The sequence below is a fragment of the Protopterus annectens genome, chromosome 16.part0 (genome assembly GCF_019279795.1).
Source record: "Protopterus annectens isolate FY-2018-M chromosome 16.part0, PAN1.0, whole genome shotgun sequence".
Classification (NCBI taxonomy): domain Eukaryota; kingdom Metazoa; phylum Chordata; order Ceratodontiformes; family Protopteridae; genus Protopterus; species Protopterus annectens.
This window is the reverse complement of record NC_056750.1, coordinates 467,899,020-467,925,707: the sequence shown is the minus strand read 5'-3', so window position 1 is coordinate 467,925,707 and position 26,688 is coordinate 467,899,020. Positions and strand designations below refer to the sequence as shown.

The following is a 26,688-nucleotide window of genomic DNA, read 5'->3' as shown; positions in this document are numbered from 1 at the left end:
ATTGTATAATTCTCATATGGTATCTGGCTAGTGGAAGCAGAACTATCACCATTAACATTGACCCAAGGGTTTGTAATACCTTGTGGGCTGGTAGGGATGAACTCTGAATTCTTCTGCTGACTTGAAAATTAATGGTTTGAACCCTTGGTAATGGCAGGGATGCTATCATTGATGTGTTGAAATTGCCTCCTGTGAACTCTACAGACTGAGAGGGCTGAAGTTGAAATTTCTTGCTGGTGACTATGATGCCCAGATTGGAACAAGTCTGGAGTATACAAGCTGTTATCAGTAGATGCTGGGTCGGGGTGGTAAGGAGCCAGTCATCTAGGTATGGAAACACTTGGAATCTATGCAGTCTGAAGTGGGCTGCTACCACTGCCATACATTTGGTAAACACCCTGGGGGCTGTGGTGAGGCCAAAGGGCAGTGCTCTGAACTGCTAATGACTGGCTCACAGCCAGAAAAGTAGGTATTTGATAGTACACATCCTGGAGCTCTGTAGGGCACATACAGTCATCCTTGTGCAGGAAAATCAAAATGAACTGAGCTGTGACCATCCAGAACTTGGTACGCTGAACCGACTTGTTTACAACGTTGAGATCCAAGATTGGTCTCCAGTCCCCTGTCTTCTTTGGCACTAAAAATAATCTTGAGTAAGTTACGGATTCTTTCTGGTGTGGGGGGACCTCCTAGGTGACTCTTTTGTCTAACAGCCTTTGTATTGCTAAAGCTGCTGTTTTCCTTTGACTGGATGGAATGTTGGGGATTTTGCTTTGTAACTGCAGTGGTAGAGAAAAGGGAATTAAATAGCCTTTGTAAATGATCTTCTGCACTCAACTATCTTTTGTTAAGTCTAGCCAGGCTCTCTGGTGCAAGGATAAATGACCCCCAGCTGCCTCCACAGGTGGGCAATTGGGCCTCCTTTCAGGAGCGCTGTTAGGGCCTATCAGAGAAAGAATCTCTGGACCCTTGATTCTCTGGACCTCCTCTACCATGTGGGCACCGTCTTCTGTTGGAGTCTTTTCCCCCTGCCTCAGGTGGATCATGGAATGGAGAGGAAAGATAAAAATCTACCAACAATGGTAAAAAAGAGAAAATACCATCAAGTGATAAGGAAACATATACCATCAACGGTAAATAGACTACTCACGTAAGAAAGAGAAAGTTGGCTGATAAAATGGCAAAAAGGGAAAGAATTACCAACTCTGGTAAAAAAGACAGAATTACCTACAGTAAGTAGAACTAACTGGTAAAGGTAAGATAAAAAGTAGAAATAGCAGCAAAATAAACAATAAACAAGAAGCACTTATAATCTAGAAGAAAAGATTCGCACGAGAGCTGTAGCTACAATGTAGTCTCCCAAAGGTGGCAAACAAGATCTGGAGTAGGAGGGGACTACAGCATTATGGGTAAGGGAGGAGCTCAAGAGTTTGTGGTTTCCATAAGCTGTAGAACAGCAGCCAAGTCAGATCTGAGGATTGGATCCGAACCCATATGTTGAGGAATGAATAAAAATTGACACCATCAGATGTTACATTTCAGTTTACCTATGAAATAAATGCCTCTATTTATGCTCTTTTACAGTGTGTTTTGAACAAGTATAGTATAGCCATTATCCTAGTTTTATACCCAGATGCATATTAACTTTCACTGAATCACTGTTACATTGTAATTTGATCAAAAATAGTACATTTGCAATAAAAAGCTTTTTGTAGAAAAAATATATAAGGCTGCTGATGTTTGCTTCTTTACCACTGTTTTAAAAATATTGTTGTATATTCTTCAAATATTTGGGTTTTACATTTCTTATTTGTTTTTATGAGCAGAGTTTTTATAAAGATAAAAACTGTATAAACATATACAAATAATCAATGGAAAATAAAATATAATAAACCCCCAAAATTAACTTGTATGAACTATATATAAAGCTTGTACAGAATGTAAAACCTCATTGCTACTATAAAGTTTTAAAATATTCAGACTGGATATAACTTTAAATCTCTATACAACTCTATAAATCTCTATTTCTATAAATGTCATCAAGAGATTTTAACCTCACATCAGTAATATTTTTATTCATATGAATAATGTTTCTTATTTTTTTAATTATATGCAAAATTAGTTCTAAGATATATTTATGAAATCTCAATGTAAAATATGACCATCTTATCAATTTCCTTCTAATAGTACAACTTGAAAGATGTTCCCCAACAATTATCTGAGTATGAAAGTTTTTTTGTTACTTTTTCTTTTGCTAAAATTTTACTCTTTTATGTATTTATTTGTCATGTTTTTAAAAGCATCTCAGTAACATATGGATCTGAGTTTTCAAAGCTTTGAATTACACAAATTATCACCACTAAATAACCTGAAATCATTGTTACTTGTGAAGTCCCCTTCATGCAGTGAAACTCTGGTTTGTCGAGTGGTGTCCACTTTGGTAAGTTCTCTTCATTTGCTTCTGCAGCTGAAATATAGTTATGGCTTCTAATTAATGCAACAGTTGCTGCTAGACAAAAATGTCTTAGTAAAAAATTAATTACAGCTGTAGTTCTGGAAAAATTCTAGTAAACTGTGGTCATATATAAAAGAATGAACAGTTTTGTATAACGGTCACTTTTTAGACTAAGAATAATAAATGCTGGCCACTTACTTTGCAAAATTTGCCAAATTTTGTGTGACCTTTGCAATAAGAGTCAAAGTGCGTGCAGTTCGATCATCAGGGTACTCCTGGAGTAGGCTAAAAAGGGAAGGGGACATAATTGCTGGACAGAGGAAACGAAGGAATAGTGAAGCACTGATTAGTCTCTCACTAATATCAGGGCGCCCACGGTTACTACATTCCTGCCTCCAGGAAGCAAAAACCTCTTTCAATTCTCGTGGAAAAACACTAGAAAAAAATGTAAAACATAGTCATCAGTTATTAGGAATCCTCATTATACTTTTTTCAGTATGAATATCCATATAAACAATAACACATATTAATATGTATGTCAAAGAGCACTGCATATACAAAAAAATGATATATCCCAGTAATAACTTAGACTTTACTTGGGTGAAGTGTTAAGTAAACTATGTTTAAAGGTAGTCATAAAGCATATATTTTCATTACACCCATGCTCTACAAGTTTAAGTAAGGCAGCCTCTTACAGATTTCATTAATACTCTCAAGGTTTTCACATAGTGCTGCCTATCCCAGATGAATGAATGCTGTGGTAAACATGATCACAAGTCAGATGAATACAGACAGTTCAACTGTATACAAGTATACCTTCTATAGTAGTAGATCTTTGAGGACATGTCATAGTAACATTGAATCATAACATTTGGAACTTCATCAGCAGTACTTTTGTCGGGTCTATATTAGATAAACGAAAGTTTATCTGCTCGAAAGCTGACATCATCGAAAATCCAAGATCTCAACATGGTTTTTGTGAGATCGCGGTACAGTGAAGATGGGAATATTTGCCCTTTCCTCAGTGTAGTGCAATCTCAAAATTGGAATATATATTTATCGGGGGTGGGTGCGGCCCCCCCCAACTGCGATTTCAAGTTCCGGGATTTTTGATGATGTTAACGTTCGATTAGATAAACTTTTATCTAATGCAGACCCCTTTTGTCACTATGAAGACCAATGTTAGTTTTGCACCAGTATTCCATGTACATTAGTAGGTGCACAAAGCACTCCTATATGGCCAGCAATGGTACTACTTTTCTTCAGGTCTTAGAGCCCTTTCTAGCCTTCATCAAGTCTTGTGAATATTACAAAATGCTATGCATAGAATAATACAATAGGAGTTTTTCCTACCTTGGAAATGGTATCAGTTTCTCATTCCTGATTTCAATTTTTTTACTAATTTCTGGTATGCACTTCCACTACATTTCACTGAGTAGTAATGCTGAAACTTCAACTGACAAAAAAAAAACCTTTGATGATTAAGTCAAAATTGAAATCAAAAGATTATTAAAATTATTTAATAAATCTTGGCATCAAACAATTTAAAGGAAGGGTTGTAATACAATACAAGAAAGAAAGTCTTTACTTCTGCATGTAAAATGTTGTCATCAGCTCCCTTTACCATCATCAGAACTGTATCTTTTAGCCTGGTAAATTCAGCTATGATAATGAAATGAAATACCCTTGCCTGCTGTTGTGTCATTAAGGACTTTTGCAGAGGTAATGGGCATAGTACAATACAAATCAAGTTAATTAACAGAGAACAGCATAGTTATATTGGTCTGATGAAGTTTGCTTAATACAGTAAACGACAGCGCTAACTTTTAAACTTGATTTTGGATTTTAGTGTGGTTTTTTCTTCATTTGGTGTTCATGCCCAAGTGTGGTTTTCATCAGTTTTGTTTTAGTTATATTGTCTAACAATAAGCTATCAAAATTAGATTGGGCTTGTTCTTGTCTGTCTAGAGTAGTGTCTTGCAGTTTAAAAGAAAAAGAAGGAAGACACACATTAACCTCTGAGTCCATGAAAAGGAACAGATGACACTGACTTCACTTTTGTGGTCTGCAATGAAAATGTTCACTTCTGAGAGACACCACATACATGATGAAATATCATTAAAATTCAGCTTCCTTCTGTGAGACAATTATTTCCCTGCTCAAGGTATGTGCTATCTGGATTTATAAACCTGAAATATGAGGTGGCAATAGACAAAGGTTATATTGTTAACTCCATTCCCAAATCTACACTGTCTGTTTGCAATGATAGGAATAAGTGGAATTATATCTGATTTGCTTTATTCGTATGACCTGATGTCTATAACACAGACCTAACTTGACAGCTTTAGCAGAAATACTGTCACCTGGGTTCTCAGTTAGGCAGTGTCCTAAATCAGTTCTGGTCAGCTGTGGTTAAAATTTTCTACCATTTCACTTCTGGACTGCGGAAAGTTAAATATGTATTTATTAATCTTTTAAGTTTGTCATGAGTGCAAGAGCAAATTGGTCTAGTGGAGCTAACCTGGTCAACAAAGGATAAATAACATAAAAAGATAAATAAACCGTAGGTCCTCTTCACCTACATCATACAGAAAGAAGAACCATTGCTGTCTTATTCAGATTCAGAAAGAGATATCTGACTGAGATGACTCTGTTTTGTCTTCTTGCCTTTAGAAGAACTCTTTCAATTATCAGAAAGGGAGATCATCCAGAGAGAATATTCCCATTTTACACACTTGAAAGCAAAGACTGTATTCTTATCATAAAATAATGGAGTTCCATTGTAATGAAACTTGGATAAGTTGACATCTGGAGCATCATAATTAGGTTAGAAAAAAATGTGCCACACTCTGTGTGCCACAATACTACAGTATAGTATAGTCCATGACTATCCAAAACATACTTTGTCAGATTATTGTTGAATACTGTGAGTGTCAGGCATGCCACAATTTATTGCAATATATCTTCATCGGGAGGAAATTTAAGACCTTGAGCTGACTACAATGACAGATGATCCCTACGATCCCAAATCTGATGACTCTGGTGATCCCATTGCCTGGGCTATTGAAATGTGTCATCTCAGCTCCATGAATTAGAAAGGGTATTAATAGAATGGAAATCTCCACTTAAACCAAACTCCACAGCACTGGACATGCATTCTCCTCTCAGGTACCTTACTGTATGAAAAGCTCTCCCCATCAACTTAAAAGAAAATCAATACTTACTCCAAATTCAGAATTCAACTCAAAAAGCACTTCTTCATCTAAGACAAATGCTTCTGCTTCAGCACAGTACATAACACCTAAAGGAACATCCCTACCTCCTTTCCAGTTATCTTCTTCTCTCAGAGAATTACTGAAGATTGACCCAATTTAAAAACTGAAGTAAATAGGTTCATAGGTTGGTACTGGGCTATCTGCCTGAAGGCATATATTAGCCCAGCCATATTGTACGGTATTCACCGCCCCTTTAGTAGTTCCCTAGACCCTTTTCCTAGCAGCTAGTACCCTTGGCCACTATCTAGTAGTGCTGTTGGTATGATCCCCGGTGTGAACTTTCTGTTACCCATCCACTCATCAAGGTTCCTCTTGAAGAGTGATAGTGAGGGGCTCTGTCTTATGTAGATCGGGACCCTGTTCCATAGTAAGGGAAGTCTCTGTGAAGGGAATCTATCCCTCCAGCATGTTCTATTCATTGTTGTGTTGAGGTTTATATCTCTAGAGCATGTAGCTCGAGTAGATTTGGTTTTGCTAAGATGGAGCATGTTCAACAATTCTGGGTTGGACATGGCTCTGTACGTTAGACAGAGATCGCCTCTGAGAAAGCGGTATGCAACAGAGAACAGTCTTAGCTTTTTCAATCGTGCTGCATAGGGCAACTGTTTGAGGCCAGTAATCCTCTTGGTTAGGTACCTCTGTGGTCTCTCCAGCTGCTGGAGATGTCTAGCCAGGTACATTCCAATTGGTGCATTGTACTCAATAATGGGTCTGATGAGGGAAGAGTAGAGGGGCACCATTACATCCTTAGATCTTGATGCGAACCCTTTCGTGATCAGATGGGTCACATAGAAGGATTTTCTAGCCACTTTGGCAACATGGTTATCAAAGGAAAGCTGACTATTTACTTGGGTCCCTAGATCCCTTATTTCTTCCTCAGATTTCAGGGGATTACCTCCTATGTTGTAGTTTGCGGGTACTCTGTTTTTTCCAAAGGGGATTACTACGCATTTTTTTGCATTTAGCTTGAGACCATGGCTTTGACACCATGCATCAGTCTCATTTAGGCCCTTCTGGAGGATCTCCATGTCAGCCGGAGACTCTATTATAGCACCCAGTTTGCAGTCGTCCGCAAAATTAGTCAACCATAGCCCTTCCGTGCCTGCCTGTACTTCTGAGAAGTATATGCCAAACAGGAGGGGCCCCAGGACAGAGCCCTGGTCCCACCACTCATTGCTGGTCTGGATTCGGACATAGATCCCGCTACTCTTACTTTATGGGAACTGTCTGAGAGCCAGTTTGCGATCCATCTTGTGACGTAAGGGTTTATGCCCAGGCCGGTGAGCTTATCAATAATACCAGAATGGGGAATGGTGTCAAATGCTTTAGCAAGGTCAAGGTAAGCCCTGTGTACCTCCTTTCCCTTATCTATAGCCTGAGTAACTGTCTCAAAGAAATCCACCAGGTTCAGGAGGCATGATCTGCCCTTGATGAAGCCGAACTGTGTGGGGTCCAGAGACTGGAGGTTCCCAATCTCTCCATTTATGAGTTCCATAATGATTCACTCCATAGCCTTACAGATCAGACTGGTCAGGCTTATTGGTCAGTAGTTCCCAGGGTGAGTTGTGGCCCCACCCTTGTGTAGCGGGACCACCGTTGCCATGCGCCATTCTATGGGCACATATCCTGTGGAGAGGCTGAGACTGAACAGGGTATTAAGATGCGGGGTTAAATCCTTTTGGAGCTCATGTATGTGACAGCCTGGGATACCATCTGGTCCCATGGAGGCAGTGTTTTTAGCTTTAGACAAAGCCTTGTTAACCAACGTATCAGTAATAATTGGACTTACACAATCCTCTGGTATGGTAATAGGTCCTGTAGGTGGTGAGGGGAGAGGAGAAATTTGCACTGAACCTGTCAGCCAAGATGTTGGCAATGTCAGAAGGGTCAGTGTATTTTGTTCCATTTTGTACTAACTCAGAACAGACCTGAGAGTTGCCATTTAGGTTTTTGACGTAGCCATAGAAGGCCTTATGGTTATCCTTGGCATCCTTGGCAACTTTCTTTTCAAAATTACCTTTAGCTGACTTGATGAGGACCCTCAATTTCTTACTAAGGCTGATCAGGGATGATTTTTCTACTTGAGATTTGGCCTTTTTTTGTATAAGTCTCCTCCTTTTATTGTAAAGTTTGCTTATGGCCGGGGTCCACCACACTGGTTTCTTCTTGATTGAGGAAGGAGTCTTGGTTTTATTTGGGATAGCATGGTCCATGCAAACCTGAAGATGCATATAGAGTGCCTTGGTGTAGGATTCCGCATCCTGGATATCATTATCCTTCTGCAAGGGAATAGTGAAGCTTTCCACTTCGGATACAAGTAGTTTGAAGTTTGCTTTGGAAAGGTTTTAGACTATGGTTTCTTTGACTGGGGGAGGTGGAGGGGTGAGGATGTCCAAGGTTATCAGTTTGTGGTCGGATCTGACCAAGGAGGGAGTGATAACGGGTGTGGTACAATGGGCACCCATATTTGTGATGATTAAATCCAATATGTTGTCCCCTCTAGTGGGGGAACATACTAGTTGTTCAAGGGCATTTGAATTTATAAATTCTATGAATTGCTGAGCATAGTGTACATTACACTCTGCTTGTTCACTGGAATGTATAGATATATATATATATATATATATATATATATATATATATACATATATATATATACATATATACATATATATACATATATATATATATATATATATATATATATATATACATACATATATATATATATATATATATATATATATATATATATATATATATATATATATATATATATATATATATATACATATATATATATATATATATATATATATACATACATATATATATATATATATATATATATATATATATATATATATATATATATATATATATATATATATATATATACATATATATATATATATATATATACATATATATATATATATATATATATATATATATATATATATATATATATATATATATATATACATATGTGGATATATATATATATATATATATATATACACATACACACAGACACGCACACACACACACACATATATATACATATATATGTGTATGTATATATATATATATATATATATATATATATATATATATATATATATATATATATACACACACATATATATATATATATATATATATACACACACATATATATATATATATATATATATATATATATACACACACATATATATATATATATATATATATATATATATATACATACACATATATATATGTATATATAGGTGTTATATGTATATATGTACGTACATATATATATATATACATGTATATATGTACATATATATATATGTATATATATATATGTGTATATATATATATATATATATATATATATATATATATATATATATGCATATATATATATATATATATATATATACATATACAGTTTTTCAATGTAAATAATCTGAACTACTCCGTTATTGCTTACATTTCTGCCTTTTTGCTTTGCAAAATGGTTTGCATTTTACCTGGACTGAGTCTGAAATTGGTCAGTACTGATCAGTACACTACCCCAGTACAAAAATATAAATCATTCAATCAATCAATAAATCATCTCAATGATCCCACAGATCCCTCAGATAAAGATGACATTTTCTCATATGCAGTCTGGTGTACTCGGTACCTTCTTGATGCTGACTGCTAGAAGGCCTAAAAGAAAACAAGTAAAGGGCATGTAACACATGACTGAAGAACAGCTAAATGAAGCAAATTCAAACTTATCTGTGCTATTTTCTGCATCAGTAAAATAACCTTTCACATGTTGTCCGTAGTCTTCTAACAATACTCCAATTTTAAAAAAAAGACTTCTACATAGTAATTAGGTCTGCTTCTATAATGTTGCTCATCAGGTTTGAGGAATGCAGAAGGCAAATTCAGTCTTTATATTTTCCAGTAGCTGCTTCTCTTAATGAGCTTATATAAGACAAGCCTTTAGGTAAGGATATGTGAATGTGGGAGCAGTTACTGCAAGGCCCAAAATGTCTGGAAAAATTCTAGATGATTTTGTTTGACCAAAAAAAACTAAATAAATAAACCTGTAAATCAGTGATGCTGACTCCCACCTGAATCCTTAGAAACCTCTTTTAGGGCCTAAAAAGCAGAACTTGATAATATCTTTCAAAAGCAAGGTTGTGTTGCAGGCTCCCTGAGGCAGCAACAGAAACAGTGACTGTAGAGTTACCAATCTCTCCTTCCATTCTCTTAAATACATGTTGCTCTTGTCCAACAAAAATAAAAATCAGAATACAAAAAAAGATGCTTGATAAGGAAAGGCAATATTTTCTACATGGCTATTTCCTTAGCACTTTTTAAATTGTCTTTTTCTGGAAAACAGAGATTCGGATGCCTTCATGATCTATTGTGAAACTGACTTAGACAGAAATTGTGTCTTATACCCTCTTGTCAGTAAGTCCTCTGAACATAAGCCTTGGAAATGCCTTTCCAACAGTCTAAGAATCCTGTAGACACCTCGCCAGAGTGACTGCCCACATGACAGAAGTGAGTGCCGAGAAAGGGGGTAGTGATTAGACATACAGCAAGCAAACAATGTATGTATACAATATAGAACTAAACAGAAAATAACACATCCAATAATATAACTTTTGCACACCCTTCTGGCAGTCAGGAATCTTCTCCTTGCTTTCCACTTATTGCAAGGGATGTCAGGAAGATAATGGGTGGCTGGATGTATATATTTTTGCATTGTAGGATACTTAATATAACCAAAAATGAATTACGTGGTCTATGTAACAAAATTTGGTTGAATCCGATAGTAATATATATAGTGTTATTTACATGCTTGGATTGAGAAATGCTGCATCTCTATAACAAATCTGACTTGGCATTTTTTAATCTAATGGTGTTTGCAGTCAGAAAGGCAGTAACATGAAAATGGAAACAAAACGTCAAGTCTCACAAAAGAAGACAGTCAAGATGATGCAATATCTACAAGAAAAGGAAAATCAGTGAAGATAAAATATCCGACCAAACAGTTGGGAATAAACAGAGGATCTGGTCTCTTCTGAATTAACACTGCTTTAATGATCTAATGTCTTTTCACAAGGAATAGCTGCTCTTATGGTAACAGTTGAGATATCAATAGTGCAGCGTTAAGATGTTATTCAAAGATACACAAAAAGTTTCTATACATTACAGGGTCAAACGTTTTAAAGGGTAAGCACTGACTTGCCAGTAGCACTGTTAACAAGAGGGGGTGCTGATGTGGTTATCAATACAATTTTGTGTTTTATGGTTGTTTCTTATTCAATAAAGCTGTTTTAATAAAAAACTAAAATGTAGAACCAGAGAAAAGGAGCATCGGGACCTGTGCTGCAGTTTGACATCAACTGTTATAGAAGACACATTTATACAGATCATTGCTGCAGGGAATGCAGAGATATGGGAGAGTGGATGAACTTTAACAACCTATGTAAGTCAGCTGCAGCAAATTCTGCAAATGCAGCGTATAATGGTCAGAAAGTATGTGAATGAAAGTCCTGCTAGCAATCTCACCAATACTCAGAACAAAAACATTTTAAGAAAGCTTTAGTAGTAGCTGCTGAACAGATAAGAGTAGGGATAATATTCTCAGTCATAGTCTCACTGTATTTTTCAAACCATAAAACAATGCACTTGCCAAACACCACTTGGAGCGAGTCTGTTCTGCTAGCAGATCATACTGTAAACAGCTGAACAGAGTGCCTTACAAGTTTAGTCATTTCAGTGTGTCTATTATACCCGAGTTACAAATGTAAATCCATACCACAGTGGATTATTCTTACACAGCTGTTTTGTTATGTAAAGACTGGCAGGTGAATAAAATAATTCACAGAAAGCTAAAAAAAACACATTTGGTGTAAAGGGAAAAGTGGGACTTATAACCATTCTTTCCTACAAGCCTGCGTAAGGCTGTTTCTATACCAAGGCCCACAGTTCAGAAATTATTTCAGTTAATGTACCTGTGTTAAAGAAAGAAAGTCTTCAAAGACAAATAATTTGTGTTCTTTGGAAAAAAAGATGCCCAAAGGAGTAAAGCCATTTTTCAGTAACAAGATTCACATGGCAGATGAAAGTAAGCATCTTGGATGCATCAGGTGAAGAATACACTTCATAAATTGTAGGAAAAATGGGCAAGACAAGAAGAAAAGAAGAGGCAGACATACTTTTTTACTGAAAATGAGTCACAGTAGCATCACAGAATGCACAAATGTACTAGATCATCTCTGAAAATGAACTGGAAACTAGATCCATGCCTTGATCTTGACACCAGCATGAAAATCTATAACATTCAAAGAAGCAATATTTTCTACTGGTGTCTGCTTTGTGTCTTTTAAAGTCTAAAATGCTTCTGCAGAAAAAAAAATGACTTGACTCAACCTGAGATTTTTCAAGCTGTCACAATGATAGAGTTAAAGTTGAGAGACAGTAATTTTTCTTCTTTCTAGATTAAAGATGGCTTTCGAAAAGCAAAGTCAGAGGTATAGCTGCAGACATCTAACTAGGTGAACTACCGACATCTTGGCCAGTCAGATAAGTTCATTTATTTATTCATTTATTTGGATTTACCTTTAATAGCAGCAATTTCAGGATAAGAGCTGAAGGAACTGCATACAGAAGGTTTTAGTTCCAACTGATGGAAAATGTTTCAGTTATCCACGTATGGACATGATGATAGCTTAAGCAAAAGAGAAAAAATTATCTCTAAGATGAGACCAAACAGCTTCCTTTGGAAGACCCCAAATTCAAGTGATAATTGAGATGGTCTTTCAGCCCAAATTCCTGACATGAAATTGTCTGTGCTGAATGACTGATGGGCCTGAGGTTGGGATACTGTACTCTGCTCTAGACACAGTGGTAAAACAAGACCACAAGCGTGGCTGTATATATCTGAAAAAGAAGTCTGAACCACTAATGTCTTGGCTAGAAAAAAGCAACACAAATTATTTATTTTATTTAGTATAATAGATAACCAACACCGCTGTGAAATGAATGTTACTGAGCACTAATAAAGCAAACAAAGTCAAACAACAATAAAACAGGCTCAGTAACAACCTCTGGCAGTAAATATCAGTTACCATAAAGATGTCTGTTCAGACCAACTTCTGTTCTTGTAAAGCCTTTAAGGAAAAAATGATTTACTGAACACTTAGATAAAATAAGGTTCTTTTACTAAACAATTCCAAGACAGGTAAGCGCTTTCACCAACATGGCTTCTTCAGACCTCAGTAATGTTACACAACTGAAAAACCTCTCTATTTATATATAAATCAATTAACTCACTAATCAACATCTTAATTAGAGAGTGGAGATATCACCTCATTTGGGCTATAAATAAAAACCTTGAAGAACCTATCTTAAAAAAATAATTATAAAAAGTGTTCACTTTGAATATACAAAAATATGTAAATAAAACTCTACATGAAGCATATAGACACATATATAAGAAGAATACATGTAAGGGGATATAATATTGTATTATTTATTTATAAGTTAGCCTCCTGCTTCAAGTGCTGGCTTAATAGGTATCTTCTCATTCAAACCAGGGTATAAATGTACCTGAAGTTTAATTATCCATTTCATTTCATTCATCTCAGTAAAATTCCTAACATCACCACCTCTCAAGCTAGGTGTATTAACAAATATCACCATGAACTTGAATACATGTGATGCATCAGTGGCTAAAGTGTGTTTTGAGAGTGCATTGGTGTCAGATTTGATGAGTACCTGATACAGATGCTCTCTAACCCTATCTCTGAGTCTCCTGTCAGTTTTGCCCACATAGAAAACAGGACAGGAGGAACACATGGCAAGATAAACCACGTTTGGTGTTGCAGTCAGCTGTTATATCAAATTTATGTATATGTAAGGTGTTAGGATGTATAAAATTATGAGACTGACAAATAAGGGAACAAAAATTACAACTATAACATGGCCTAGTTCCTAAATATGAATTAAAAAGAGATGAATGCATACTATTTAGCAGATGACATAAAAGTCTAAATAAATTTTTCTTATTCTTAAATAAAAATTGGGGCTGTTCCCCTACAATATTCCTGATAAGTGGGTCTATAGTTAATAAATTCCAATGTCTATAAATTATGTCTTTAATCTGACAGACATCATGAGTAAAAAACAATGACACTTTCTGTGTAGATGTATAAAAAGTATCAGAGTTACTAGACCCTAGATACTGCTGATTCCCTTCTTCTGAAAAATAAGGACAAGCTTGACTAGATCTAATATTCTCTATATTAAGGAAACTATATCTTATCTCACTATCATGATATTTCCTTGCTACTAATCTATCATTGAGGTCAATAAGTTCTTTTTCAAAATTAGACTGTATTGGGTTCAATCTAGAAGCTCGAATAGCTTGTCCTTTTACTATATTTTTAAAAATGAAACCAGGGTGCATACTCTGTCTATGCAACAATGTATTTCTATAACATGATTTCCTATGTACCCCTGTGTTAAATTTACCATTGGTTAAACGCTCAATAAACACATCTAAAAAAGAAAGACTATCTCTAGACATGGTAATGGCGAATTTCAGATAGTCAGTAAGAGTGTTCACTTAATCAAAAAATCTATCCAAATCAGCCTCACTACCCTTCCAGAGAAAAAACAAATCATCTACAAAGCGCTTGTAAAATATAACAAATTCTTGGTAACTAGATAAATGAAAGAGTTTATCCTTTTCCCACAGTGCCATTACAAGGTTGGCGTAGCTATTAGCACATAAAGTACCCATAGCTACGCCATCCCTCTGGAGAAACAATTCATTATCAAATAAGAAAATGTTATTCTCCAGCACTATTCTAAGTAATCTACAAATAAGGTCAACTTTGGCATCCACAAAATCAGTATAGTTATTTAAATAACAGTGTATACTTTGTATGCCATGCTGGTTAGGTATCATCGTAAACAGGGACTTAACGTCCATAGTTACTAAAATGTATGGTAAATTATCTGGTACATTAACTGTTTCTTTGTATAAATCAAGTAAAAACTGTTTAGTATCTTTCAAAATAACTGGATTTAAATTAACTACAGGTCTTAACATTTTCTCAACAATTACAGAGAGGGGTTCAGTAACCCACCCTCTACCTGCCACTATAGGTCTCATAGGTGGTTTCACAGGGTCTTTATGTATTTTTGGGAGCCCTTGTATAGTGGGAATTAAGGGATGTTCAACTAACAAAAAATTAAACATTTCAATAGTAATGGCTCCACTTGTAAGAAGTTCTTCTAATAAAGTATTAACTGTGGATACATGTTTTTGAACGTCACTTTCACTAACTGGTAAATAAAAACAGCAGTATCTTGTAACATCTAACGCATATAGTATTTATAATCTTTATTATCCAAAATAACTACTGGGCCACCTTTATCTGCTGGTCTAATTGATATGATACTATCTCTCCTTAAATTATCTAAGGCTCTCTTCTGTTGGAAAGATAAATTATGTTTCTTTCTCATAGATCGTATGTCTTTGTAACAAGTATATAAGTCCTCTTCTACAGTCTTACAAAATGCATCCACTAAAGGATGCAAATTAGGGACAAATACACTACGTTTCTGTGGTTGTGAAACATGAGTGTTATTTTCAACATTATCAAACAACAGTTTCAGTTGATCATTACGCACAAATAATTTAACATCTAAAATGGTATCTGGGAGACTACTGTAAGTAGTTGGTTTAAAAGATAGCCCTTTGTTCAGGACCTCCAACTCATACTTATCTAATGGTCTGTGTGAAAGATTCCACACTAAGTTGTTACTACCTTTTCCCACATTTTCTTCAAGGTGGGTCCCTTCATATCTCCTAATGGGGCTTTTCTTTTTTGTCTCCCCCTGCTCATAGAGCGACTTCTGCCCCGATTGTACATGTTGTAAATCGGGAAAGGGGTAGGATGTATACAACCACTGCTACTACCACTGCTATTATTGGTGGTTTTCCTACAAACCACTGGTTCAGCAACTTGATGGAAGATAGGGGACGAAATGTTGTCAGAATTGGGCCCATTACTGTCTTCAACATTATCCATAATTAAGTTACCAGGTTCAGACAGAGTATGGTTCACTCCAGTATGAATATTATTATTCGCCAAATTTTCGTCCCCTAAACTCACACTAGGGGTGGTTTTACTACAATTGGCATTACTTAAAATATCCCTATTATCATGCACATCTACATCAACATTAATTACAACACTTTTAAAAGTAGATACATTTTTACTAACAGGTATAGGACCTAAATGGTCCGATGCAGATTCAAACAATCGACCATTAGTTGTACCACTATAACTAGATTGTCTATTATGAGTGTTAAAGTTAGTATTCCTCGGCCAAGTAAAGACTTGGCCGTTTGAAAAATCGTTAAGTCCCTTTGAAGCTTATGCTTCTTCTGTTCCAACAAGCGTCTTTCAAACAGGGAGACGCTATCTAAAAGACGTTCCATCAATGGATCAACTACAGTCTTTGGATAGCAGACATATAAGTCAGTTTGTTGTTTTTGAATCAATACTAGCAAGTTCTTCTCTTCAGGAGCAAAAAATTCATTTAAGAGAGACATGTAACTGAAGCTCACCTCTAAATTTAATTGCTGCCAACGATATAACAACTCTGGGTAGGCTGCACTGGTGGTTGGCATCTTCAAAACATGGAGACCACGTGGAATAACCTTTCTGCTAATACATGCTTCAAAGTGGAAGCGTTGAAGTTGAAGTCGCTTCAACTTCAAGATGTTCATTTCTAAAGCTGCTACTGCATCATTAAGAGCTGTAAAATCAACGTTGTTATGTTGTTCTCCACTTCCAAGGATCACTCCTGTGAATCTAAGTAGTGGGTTGACGTCATTCGTGATGTAATCCAAAATTCGAGTACGAGATGTCCTCTCTGTAACGGACTTATCAGAATTATAAGGCAATTCCACAATATTGCTTTCGACATCTGCCATGGTCTCACAGCAGTGATAAAAGGAGTAAAATAATAAAGTAGAATAGATAACCAACACCGCTGTGAAATGAATGTTACTGAGCACTAATAAAGCAAACAAAGTCAAACAACAATAAAACAGGCTCAGTAACAACCTCTGGCAGTAAATATCAGTTACCATAAAGATGTCTGTTCAGACCAACTTCTGTTCTTGTAGAGCCTTTAAGGAAAAAACGATTTACTGAACACTTAGATAAAATAAGGTTCTTTTATTCAACAATTCCAAGACAGGTAAGCACTTTCACCAAGATGGCTTCTTCACTTTATTTTATTTATTTCAGTTTGATGACTGGGGAAGTCCACTGGGCCTAAAAAGAGCCCATTTTCAGTGGAGCCCCAGGAAGAAAAGCCCCAGTAACAATTACAAACATATTAGCATATACACATATAAAGCAAATAAGTCATACAGCTTTATGCAGCATTCAACAGTAAAAAGAAAATCTACATTCTACAATAATAATAAAACCTAGCAACTGTACAGTCATTAACAGTGAATTACAGTTGAGAACGACAAATTGTTGGAAATAAACAACAAAATTTGGAGGTTAAGGAGGAGTAGGAGGGCAAATGATATGAGTGCAGAGATGATGCATAGAGTTAGAAGGTGCATTTTGATATAGGAGGGTCCTATGTGGGGAAGGAGCAAGGACATTCCCACTCTGAAGACAGGTAGGAGTGGAGGAGGGATTTATAGTTAGAGTGGTTATGAGTATTTCTAAGGGAGGTAGGAAGAGAGTTCCATAGTTTAGATTAGATTTGTTTTCCCTCATATTTTGCCTTTTTCAACAACTTTACTATTAGTGGAGTAAGAGATAATGGATATAAAATATCCTGGTTCCATCTAATTGAGAAGGTTTTGATTATTAATACTTAGCTGTGTGGATACCTGGAGCAAAACAGAAGAAACTAACAGTTAAGATGACAAGCAGATAATTTTATATTTTGAACAGCCTCGATTCTGTTGATAATGAGAAAGGTCTTTCTGTCCAGTTTTCAGTCACTGGAGATGGTGATTTCTTTGCTTACAATATTGCCCAGAGTATTTTGTTGGCTTGGAATGCAAACGACACACAGAAAAACCCAAGTTCATTTGGAATGCCATTTCCTTGTATAATCATTGCTAGTACACAAAGAAGATAAAATGGTGACATCTTATTTGGTGACATTCTATATCACTGTACTGTTTTTGTTACTTCATGTTTTAAAAGTGCTTTTAAGGCTAACAATGTTAGTTTGTTTAGACATCAAAGTTAAACTGGTTAGACATCATACATCATCACCCAGCAAACAGTATCAACCTATTTAAGTACACCCAACTCATTACTGCTATAACCAGACCTAACAAAAACAAAGGCTCAGTATTAGACTGGGTCCTTGTCTCTGGCCCTAGTAAAATCTCTTCCATTGGCACTCTATCTAACAGCATTAGTGATTACCTACCAGCATACATAATTCACAAACCAACTCCAGTGCCTAATATACACCACTATAAGCATACCAGAGACCTATCTCACTTCAACACAACTACCTTTAATGATACCCTACAAAATATCAACTGACATCCACTGAAAATCCTACCATTGAATGATGCTATTGAATTCTTTAACTCAACATTCCTTCCTATACTAGACAATCTCTCCCCTCTCCAACAAGGAGAGTGAAAGCCAACCAAGCCAGTTGGCTTACCAAATCCAACAAACAACTAGTGAAAACAAGGGTAAGGCCTGGAAATTATGGCATACAAATAAAAACCCTTCAGATGTCACTCAATACAAACAATTGTGCAATCAGATAAAGTGACTTATCATCAAAAACAAACAAGACTACCACATTACTCTGCAAAACAACTATATGCAAAATCCTAAAAAGTTCTGGAAATCCATAAACTCTCTGTTATACCCAGGCAAAACCGACAATCCCTCCCCTGATCCAGACATGGCCCCAGCTGAAACTGCCTCACTTTTTAACTCATTCGTTAAAAACAATACAGCCAATCTCACTGCCAACTTCCCACTAAACAACCCACTGCCCCCAGACCCATTTGCTACAGTAAGACCAAACTTCTCTCTCATACCCATAGCTACCTCTACCATAAAGAAACTCCTTCTTAAACTTAAACCTGGATCAAATGCTCCAGATAACTTACCACCAGAATTCCTCCAAAAATCAGCAGACATTATAGCTTATCCCATTAGTATACTACTAAGCAGATCCATTCAAGACTCATTCATTCCCACCATCTTGAAAAAGGTATTTATCCTCCCTCTTCACAAAGGTGGAAACAGTAATGATATATCTAGCTTCCATCTCCAATATTCTAGAAAAAATGTATCTATAATCAACTACTTAATTACCTACTATGCCACAACCTCCTCTCCCCAACCCAACATGGGTTTAGGCCTAGTCATAGCACCACCACTGCTCTTATATCTTTCTTGGACACTCAACCATGCTCAAGACTCAAGATACCTTGCCTCCTCACTATTTCTTGACCTTTCCAAAGCATCCAATACTGTCTCCCACCCACTTCTGATCAAACTCTCCAATTTAGGCATATCTCCCTCTACCCTAGCCTGATTTTCCAACTACCTTACATATAGACAACAAGCAATCAAATGGTACCAATCCCTCTCTCCTTTCCTCAACATCAATACTGGAGTCACACAAGGGTCCACTGCTCTTCAGCATTTTCATTAATGATTTCCATACCAGCATACTCCATACTAATGTCATCCAATATGCAGAAGACTCCACCATCATCTACATGGCCAAGTCTGCTTCAGAACTACTTACACTCAGCCAAAATGCCTTCACCTCAACTGAAACCTGTATGTATAATAACCATTTAGCCCTAAATGCTAATAAAACCAAACTTATGTTGTTCACCCCCAAAAAACAACACCCCTAACCAAAAATGAATTTACCATCAACTCACTCAACAACACCTGCCTCCAAGTAGATCCATATACCAAACTTCTAGGGATCATCATAGACAAATACATAACTTTCAACCAGCATATTAACACAAACTTAAAAAAAAAAAAACATCAGAAGCTAGGGATCTTGTACAGGCACAAACACTTCCTCACCTATGCAGCAAGACTATCCCTTGTTTCTTCCTTTCTACTTCCATCCTTGCTCTAATTATACTACTAATATACAATCCTCTCTTAAATCCAAACTGGACTCATGCTACAATAAAACCACAAAAGTTGGAACCAGAGCCAAACACTCCTCCCACCACTGCGTATCACTCCAACAGCTAAACTGGATAGAACTTCCCCAGCATCTAACATGCCTGCAGCTAACCACAGCTCATAAGCTAATCTATAAGCTTCTTGCTGTCCTGCCCTCTCCTGTCTGTTCACTATGTATCACCCAAATAGACCTCTGTCATCAGTCGATCAGATGTTCCTTAATGTAGCAAAACCTAATCTTTCCACCAGTCAAATGCGTTACCCATGTGCTATAGCAAAACTATGGAACACTCTCCTTCCTTCAATTAGGTCTACTAGCAACTCTGAATGCTTTAAGAATTCACTGAAACAACACCTGTTCTCCCACTGGCTACATACACGTATTAGCACTGACTATAAAAAAAACAATATTCCTAGCCTTCCTGCTTTTCCTCCCCATCTCACTTACAGCTCAGACTCCTCATATATGCGTTCAGTGCTTTCAACTTACTAAGTCCAACATGTGCCACCCAGCCACACATAATCTACAATATCAGTTACCTACCATATCATCTATTCATTCTTGATGCCTATATAGCAATAGCTCTAAGGCTATACCTTACTTTCAGAATCTTTAATCTGCTACTCTCCATCTTCCCCTCTACTGCAAAACTGCAACACTGTATTGTTCACACAGTTGCTATTATCCCATGTCATCAACTGTATTCTTGTTTTCATGCTAATATGTAGACCTATGTAAGACAGAGGCCAAAATGGACTGAAGGCTGAGGTTCTGGAAGCAGGATTTCAAACTAAAAGCCCAGCAAACTCCATTTATCTGTCATTAACATTTGATGAAGAACAAAGGGATAGCCACATTTTGTGAAATCTAGTTCTTCCACAAGAGGAAGTTTTATTAAATTTAGTTTCTATGGTACTGCAACTTTTTTGACTGAAAATTCACATGGAGGCATCCTACATGTCTATGATTTTGAGAAAGGCATCCTGATTTTTAAGGTTCAAAAGTTTACTGCATCTGGATCCTGAATATTCTTGCATTTATAAGTGATTTAGATTTTTGAGATCTAGGATGGGTGACTATATCATTTTCTAGCCCCAGGAAAAACCTCAAATAAAACCATTTTCCTAGCTCTGATTAAAGCACTGGCTACAACTCTTATACATGCAATCATTGCTTTATTAACAACAGAACCAAATGTATTTTATTCCTTGGAATACTGGGAATGGATCATAGAAACTGTATACTGCAGAGACCAATTCCTTTTCCTAATTGCCTGTTATAATCTGGAAACACTGATTAGTAAAATACTGGAATTTTCCTCCTACTGGATAGTGAAGGGAATGGGATAGGGATGAGGCGAAAAGGATATGAAAAACATCTAAATAAATATCTAAACAACAATTGTTACCATCAATGGTTATTACCCCTGAAGAGCTTAACTTGTCTGGAGCCTTAGTCTTGTTTTTTGCAGCTCTTCTTTTGTCTGGTACTATATTAATAGTCCATATTGTTGTTGCACAGTCTTTTTTCTATACAAAGGTCATGACTTAGATAAACTGTAGTTAGTATACTAAGTAGCCTGTGCATAAATAATTTAGTATGCAGTTTCAATAGTTCTTCTGTACTCCAATTTGTTTAAGACCTTTTAAGATAATGGCCACAAATAAAGGAGGCATCCCCTAACATTATATGAAAGCGTTATGGTCTCATCCAAACATTCCTTGCATGAAAAACTCTAGTGGAAATAGCTCTGAACTTGGCATTACTGGCACCAGAATCATTTTTAATATCAATGTGTTTCTTATCCATTGTCTGTGTCAGTTAGTTGCTTTTTGTTTTAAATATGTATATCAGAGAATCTCTTGGAAGAAATCCATCTGTGTAAGATTTTCCCCTGGTACCACACAACTGGATGGTAATTTGTAACCCTAACACCCAGTGTAGCAGAGGTAGCTACCATCTTACTAAATCTGTCAAGCTCTTTCCCTTCTTTGGTGTTTAGTAAGGTATTAAGATGTGTTGTTGCCTTTTTAGAGTCTTCAGCAGAATTCAAGTCAGTGGCATCAGGCTAAGCAATGGAATGTTTATAAAGGTACTTAAGCTCTTCTTAAACCCTTTAAAACTTTTTTTTTTAATTTTTTTTTTTTTTTGGTGGGGGGGGGGAGTATGTGGCTAAGGATCAGGCTCTTTAGACAGACATTTAAACAGCTCTACAGAAGATAAAATATAAGTTATACCAATAAATATGTAGGTGAATAAAGTTTTATTCATCATATCAGTGTATTTATTTTATTTGTACTTATTATTTACTAACCACAACAGAAAGTTGATCTTGATGAGCCACTTTAAGATTTAGCCCTGGAAAGTTCTGAATACAATGTAAAGGGCAGGTAGTACAGAAACATGAAGAACAATATAAATAAACATAAACAATAAATGAAGTTAACATAATTGTTGAGCAAAAAAAATTGGTAATAAAAGTGGTAATAAATGCGGGTCAGTATTACAATATGCCTAAAGATGGTAGTACTTGAAAATTTACAATATCTACAGGATATTTCAAGCAAAAGGGGGGAAATTAGGCAGAACTGAGAGAGAGAAAGAGCAGACAGGGATATGAGAAAAGAGTAATGGACAAACACAGGAGATGTATTAGCTAGAAGAGGGTAAGGCGTGAGACAGGGTCATATATTGCAGAAAGCAAGACAGGACAGAAAGGTAAACAGAGAGAGAGAGAGAGAGAGAGAGAGAGAAGATGTGTATTATAACAGGTGTCTCTTCCCATAAATGTCTAGTCCCTGGTTACACTAATGAGAACACAGGAATGTGAAATATCACTCTGTATAACCAAAGAAAAAACAAGGAAGTTTCAAGAGCAAGTTTCAAAAAAACCCTTTTCCCCACACAGAGGAGTGATGATCATTACAGCTGTTGTGGAAGGGAGAAGTTGGATGGGAATGACCTAGTGTTAGATTACTGGCATCCAACCTCCATAATCACTGTTTGCATGACTGAGATATACAAATCTCATGCTCCCTTGGATACACATTCTACAGCCTCTGGACTCACAGAGGCCACTGAAGTCATTTCATATAAAATCTGTCATGAGGAATATTTGGAAAGGCAGTGGTCAGAAGACCCAATACCTTGAGACAATGATATGTAGACGCTGAAGATGAGTTTAAAAAAAGAGCACCTTGAATCGAAGCATACAAGATTTTCATGAAGAATCTCACCTTGCATGATTGACTGCCCAGGCTGTAGCCTATTAAAATCAGGGATTGTGAAGGCTACATCTGGATGTTGGCTAATTCAAAGTCTTTCCCTAGGGACTGGAACAGATCACTGAAGGACTCCCTCACTGACAGGTGGTTTATTTAAGGGGAGTTGAGCAGCCAGTTAAACAAGAATGGGAATGTCTTGGCTCCCTGCGCCATAACTGTGCCACCATAATAGGCATGCATGTGGTGAACACCTTGAGTTTTGAGCTGAGACCAAATAGAGGTGTCTTGAACTGGTAGTGACTGACTCTAACTCTGAAGTGAAGACATCTCCTCGATCACTTGTCAGTTTTTATATGGAGGCAGGTATTCTGGATTTTCAAATAGCATATCCAGTCTCCATTTTATAGACAAGTAAGGATTTAGACTTATACCATATGAAAGGTGTCTTTGGGGATGAATGCACTTTGCCGTTGTAAGTCTAAGATGGGCCAGAGGTCCTTTTTCTTTCTGGCACCAAATAAGAACCTGGAGTGGCATCCAGATCTTTTCTGCTCCAGTTTTTTGATGGGGTAGGACATCCGGTAGTGGGATAATAAAGGGCATTGAGGTTGAAAGAAAACTAATGTTTCAACCCCTGAATACTTTTCTCTTTACACTCCTGTCTGTGGTGATGAACTCAAATGCTGACAACTGGGGGAAAAGTGAACCCTCACTGCTTCTAGATAGGAGCAGTCTGGCAAGGTGTCATGATTGTTGTCACTCTCCTGTGTAAGGACTTCATAATTTACCTTGGTAATAGCTGCTGCAACCTCCCTAAAAACAGCCTGGGTTGTTTGACAAGTTAATAGAGTTTTATTTTACTTGCTGCTGCTGTTGCCTATGTCAAAACCACGTCTCCCATAGGCTCGTCTGAGTTACAGAGAAGGGTCTCTGGGGAGTCATAAAACTTAACTCATACTCCTATAAAGATTTGCTTTTCCTACTCCACATTCTCCACGTGTCCCTCTCTCTAACTTGGAGCCAAACATTTCTGGATCTCAAAAAAGATTATTCATGAATGTTGCCTTGTTGCCCTCTGTAAAACAAGTCAATCTAAACCAGGGACACTAGATAATGGTTGACATTAATGCTGGATGTTGAAGCTCTACAAGTACCTTCTGATAAAATAAAAGCTATTGTCATTGTAAGATTTACCATGGTAGAGGCAGTTTTTGACTGGGGTTAGGATTCTCTTTGATGAGCCCACACAGAAACTCTTTGGTTTGGAACAGCTTGCCTGCAAAAAACTTGGAACATGCTATCCAGAAACTGAAGAGGTAGAGATGCAAGTGGTCAAGAGCTTTGGATAACTTGTCCAGAGTATGAAGCACAGGGTTTTGCTGAATCAAAACCTCCTTGACAGGTGCTATAAAAATCAAAGTGGCAAGATTAGAACTTTCTAAAGTTGGGAGGATGCAGCACTTAGATTTTATTTGAATGGAGGCCACTGTATCAGGAGGGGTCACGTCAGCTTTAGTAACAACACTGGCTATAGTTAGGAATACCTGGGAAGTCCTAAATTCCTTCTCATGAGTTCTCTGTTGGAAAAACACAGGGTTGGACAACTGCAGGAGAATGGGGGTTGGGGGGCCTCTCTGGATGAAGGAGGAACTCTCAGTATTGTACATATATAAATAAGGTTCATAAAATAGCTTCCCTAGTAGTGGTAACATTTGTAAAGAATTAAGAAAACTAAGTATGTAGGCATATCAAGCACTTTTAAGCTGCTTCCACAAGTTATTTAAAGAAATGATAAAGATAAACTATCAATTTCCTTCTACAATTTACGCAAGTATGGAATAACACTCCCCAGCAAAATAATACATGTTCGATATAACCCATCATCTCATGAAGAGCAGGAGAGTAAAGCAGCATTCACATTTCAACCAAGTGATAAATTCATTTATTTATGTTTTTACTTACTTACTTATTTCAGTTTGTTAACCAGATAGGTAGTCTGTTAAAAATTACCCTTTTCAGCCACAACCTGAGCTCACTCAAGATGAAGAAAGATGAACAGATTGCAAAAATGTTAGACAGTTACATATGCCACACAATTTACATAAACAAAACATTGTAACTGATTAACCAATTATTACACAGCCAGTCAAAACATTGTCCCTGAAACAGTTATATGTATTTGCATTAGCTAGGTGCTCTGTCAGTTTGATTATGAAGCACTTTCCAGTTATCTTGCTCCATATGACTACTGGGATTTGATTTGACACCAAATCCAACTTATAATGCATAACAAAGGTATGAGGGTTAGACCAAGTAGCAGCAGTGCAAATCTCATCGAAAGAAAGTTTTGCCAAGTAGACAGAAGATGTAGCTGCTGACCTAGTAGAATGGGCTTTAACTGGTCTGGAAAGCTCCAGGTGTCTGCTTTTGTAAATGTAAGAGATGCAGCTAGTGATCCAGTGGGAAATAGATTCCTTGGAAACTGCTTGACCTTTCCTGGCCAGAGAGAAGGCAACAAAGAGCTGATCGGACTTACAAAAGTCTTCAGTTCTCTTGAGGTAAAAATGTAACTGTTTATGGATGTCCAGACAATGCAACTGATATTCCCCTTTTTTAGAAAAATTAGCGAAGAACACAGAAAGCTGAATAGATTGGTTGAGGTTAGCCTCCAAGGCTACCTTAAGGACGAACTAAGGTTTGTCCTGAGAAACACCCTATCCTTATGGAACACCATGAAAGGGGCTTTGATGCAGATAGCCTGCAACTCGGTGGCCCTTCTGGCTGAAGTAACAGCCACCAAGAATGTCGTCTTCCAAGATAGGAATTTGAGATCACAGGTAGCCGCAGGCTCAAAAGGCTTCTGCGTCAAAATCTGCAACACCAGAGTGAGATCCCATGGAGGAGAGGGATCCTTGATAGGAGGTCTGAGAAAAAAGATCCCTTTGAGGAGGGCCTTACGGAGCCTGGAAGAAAAGGTGGGACTTTTATTCAAATGAAAGTTGGATATAGCTGCCAACTGGAGTTTAATCATAGAGAAATTGGCCCCTTGCTGAAAAAGAGATGCCAAGAACAACTAAATGTCGAGGATAGAAGCTGAAAAGGGATCTAGACTGCGTTGCTTGGTCCAAAAAGAAAATCTCTTCCATTTGCTGGAATACACCTTCTTGGTGGATGGTTTTTGGGAGGCCAAGATAATGCTCTTAACCAGAGAAGGAAGCCTAGACTTCAAGCGGTCAGGATGAAGTGACAGAAGATTGGGAAAAGGAAGCCCCCATGGATGGGAAATGAGATCAAGAATGGGATCTAATATCCAGGGTGAATATTTCCAATGAAACCAGAGGAGGGAAAACCACACCTGACGAGGCCAGAAGGGGGCAACCAGGATGAGAGGAGTCTTGAGGTGACAGGATTTCTGTAAGACCTTGGGAATGAGGAGAGTTGGTGGATAAGCATATAGAAGTCCTGGGGGCCAATTGTGAACCAG

General features: G+C 37.0%; 1 protein-coding gene across 2 annotated transcripts in view; it reads right to left on the bottom strand.

Annotated features, from left to right (window-relative positions):
- The window catches only part of LOC122790821 (disabled homolog 2-interacting protein-like), a 1,962,433-nt gene that overhangs the window by 465,369 nt on the left and 1,470,376 nt on the right, over window positions 1-26,688 (bottom strand). For both annotated transcript variants that reach the window (XM_044058453.1, XM_044058454.1), the window contains exon 7: window positions 2,654-2,890. In XM_044058453.1, coding sequence (XP_043914388.1) covers window positions 2,654-2,890 — 237 coding nt within the window. The remainder of the gene's footprint in view (window positions 1-2,653; window positions 2,891-26,688) is intronic.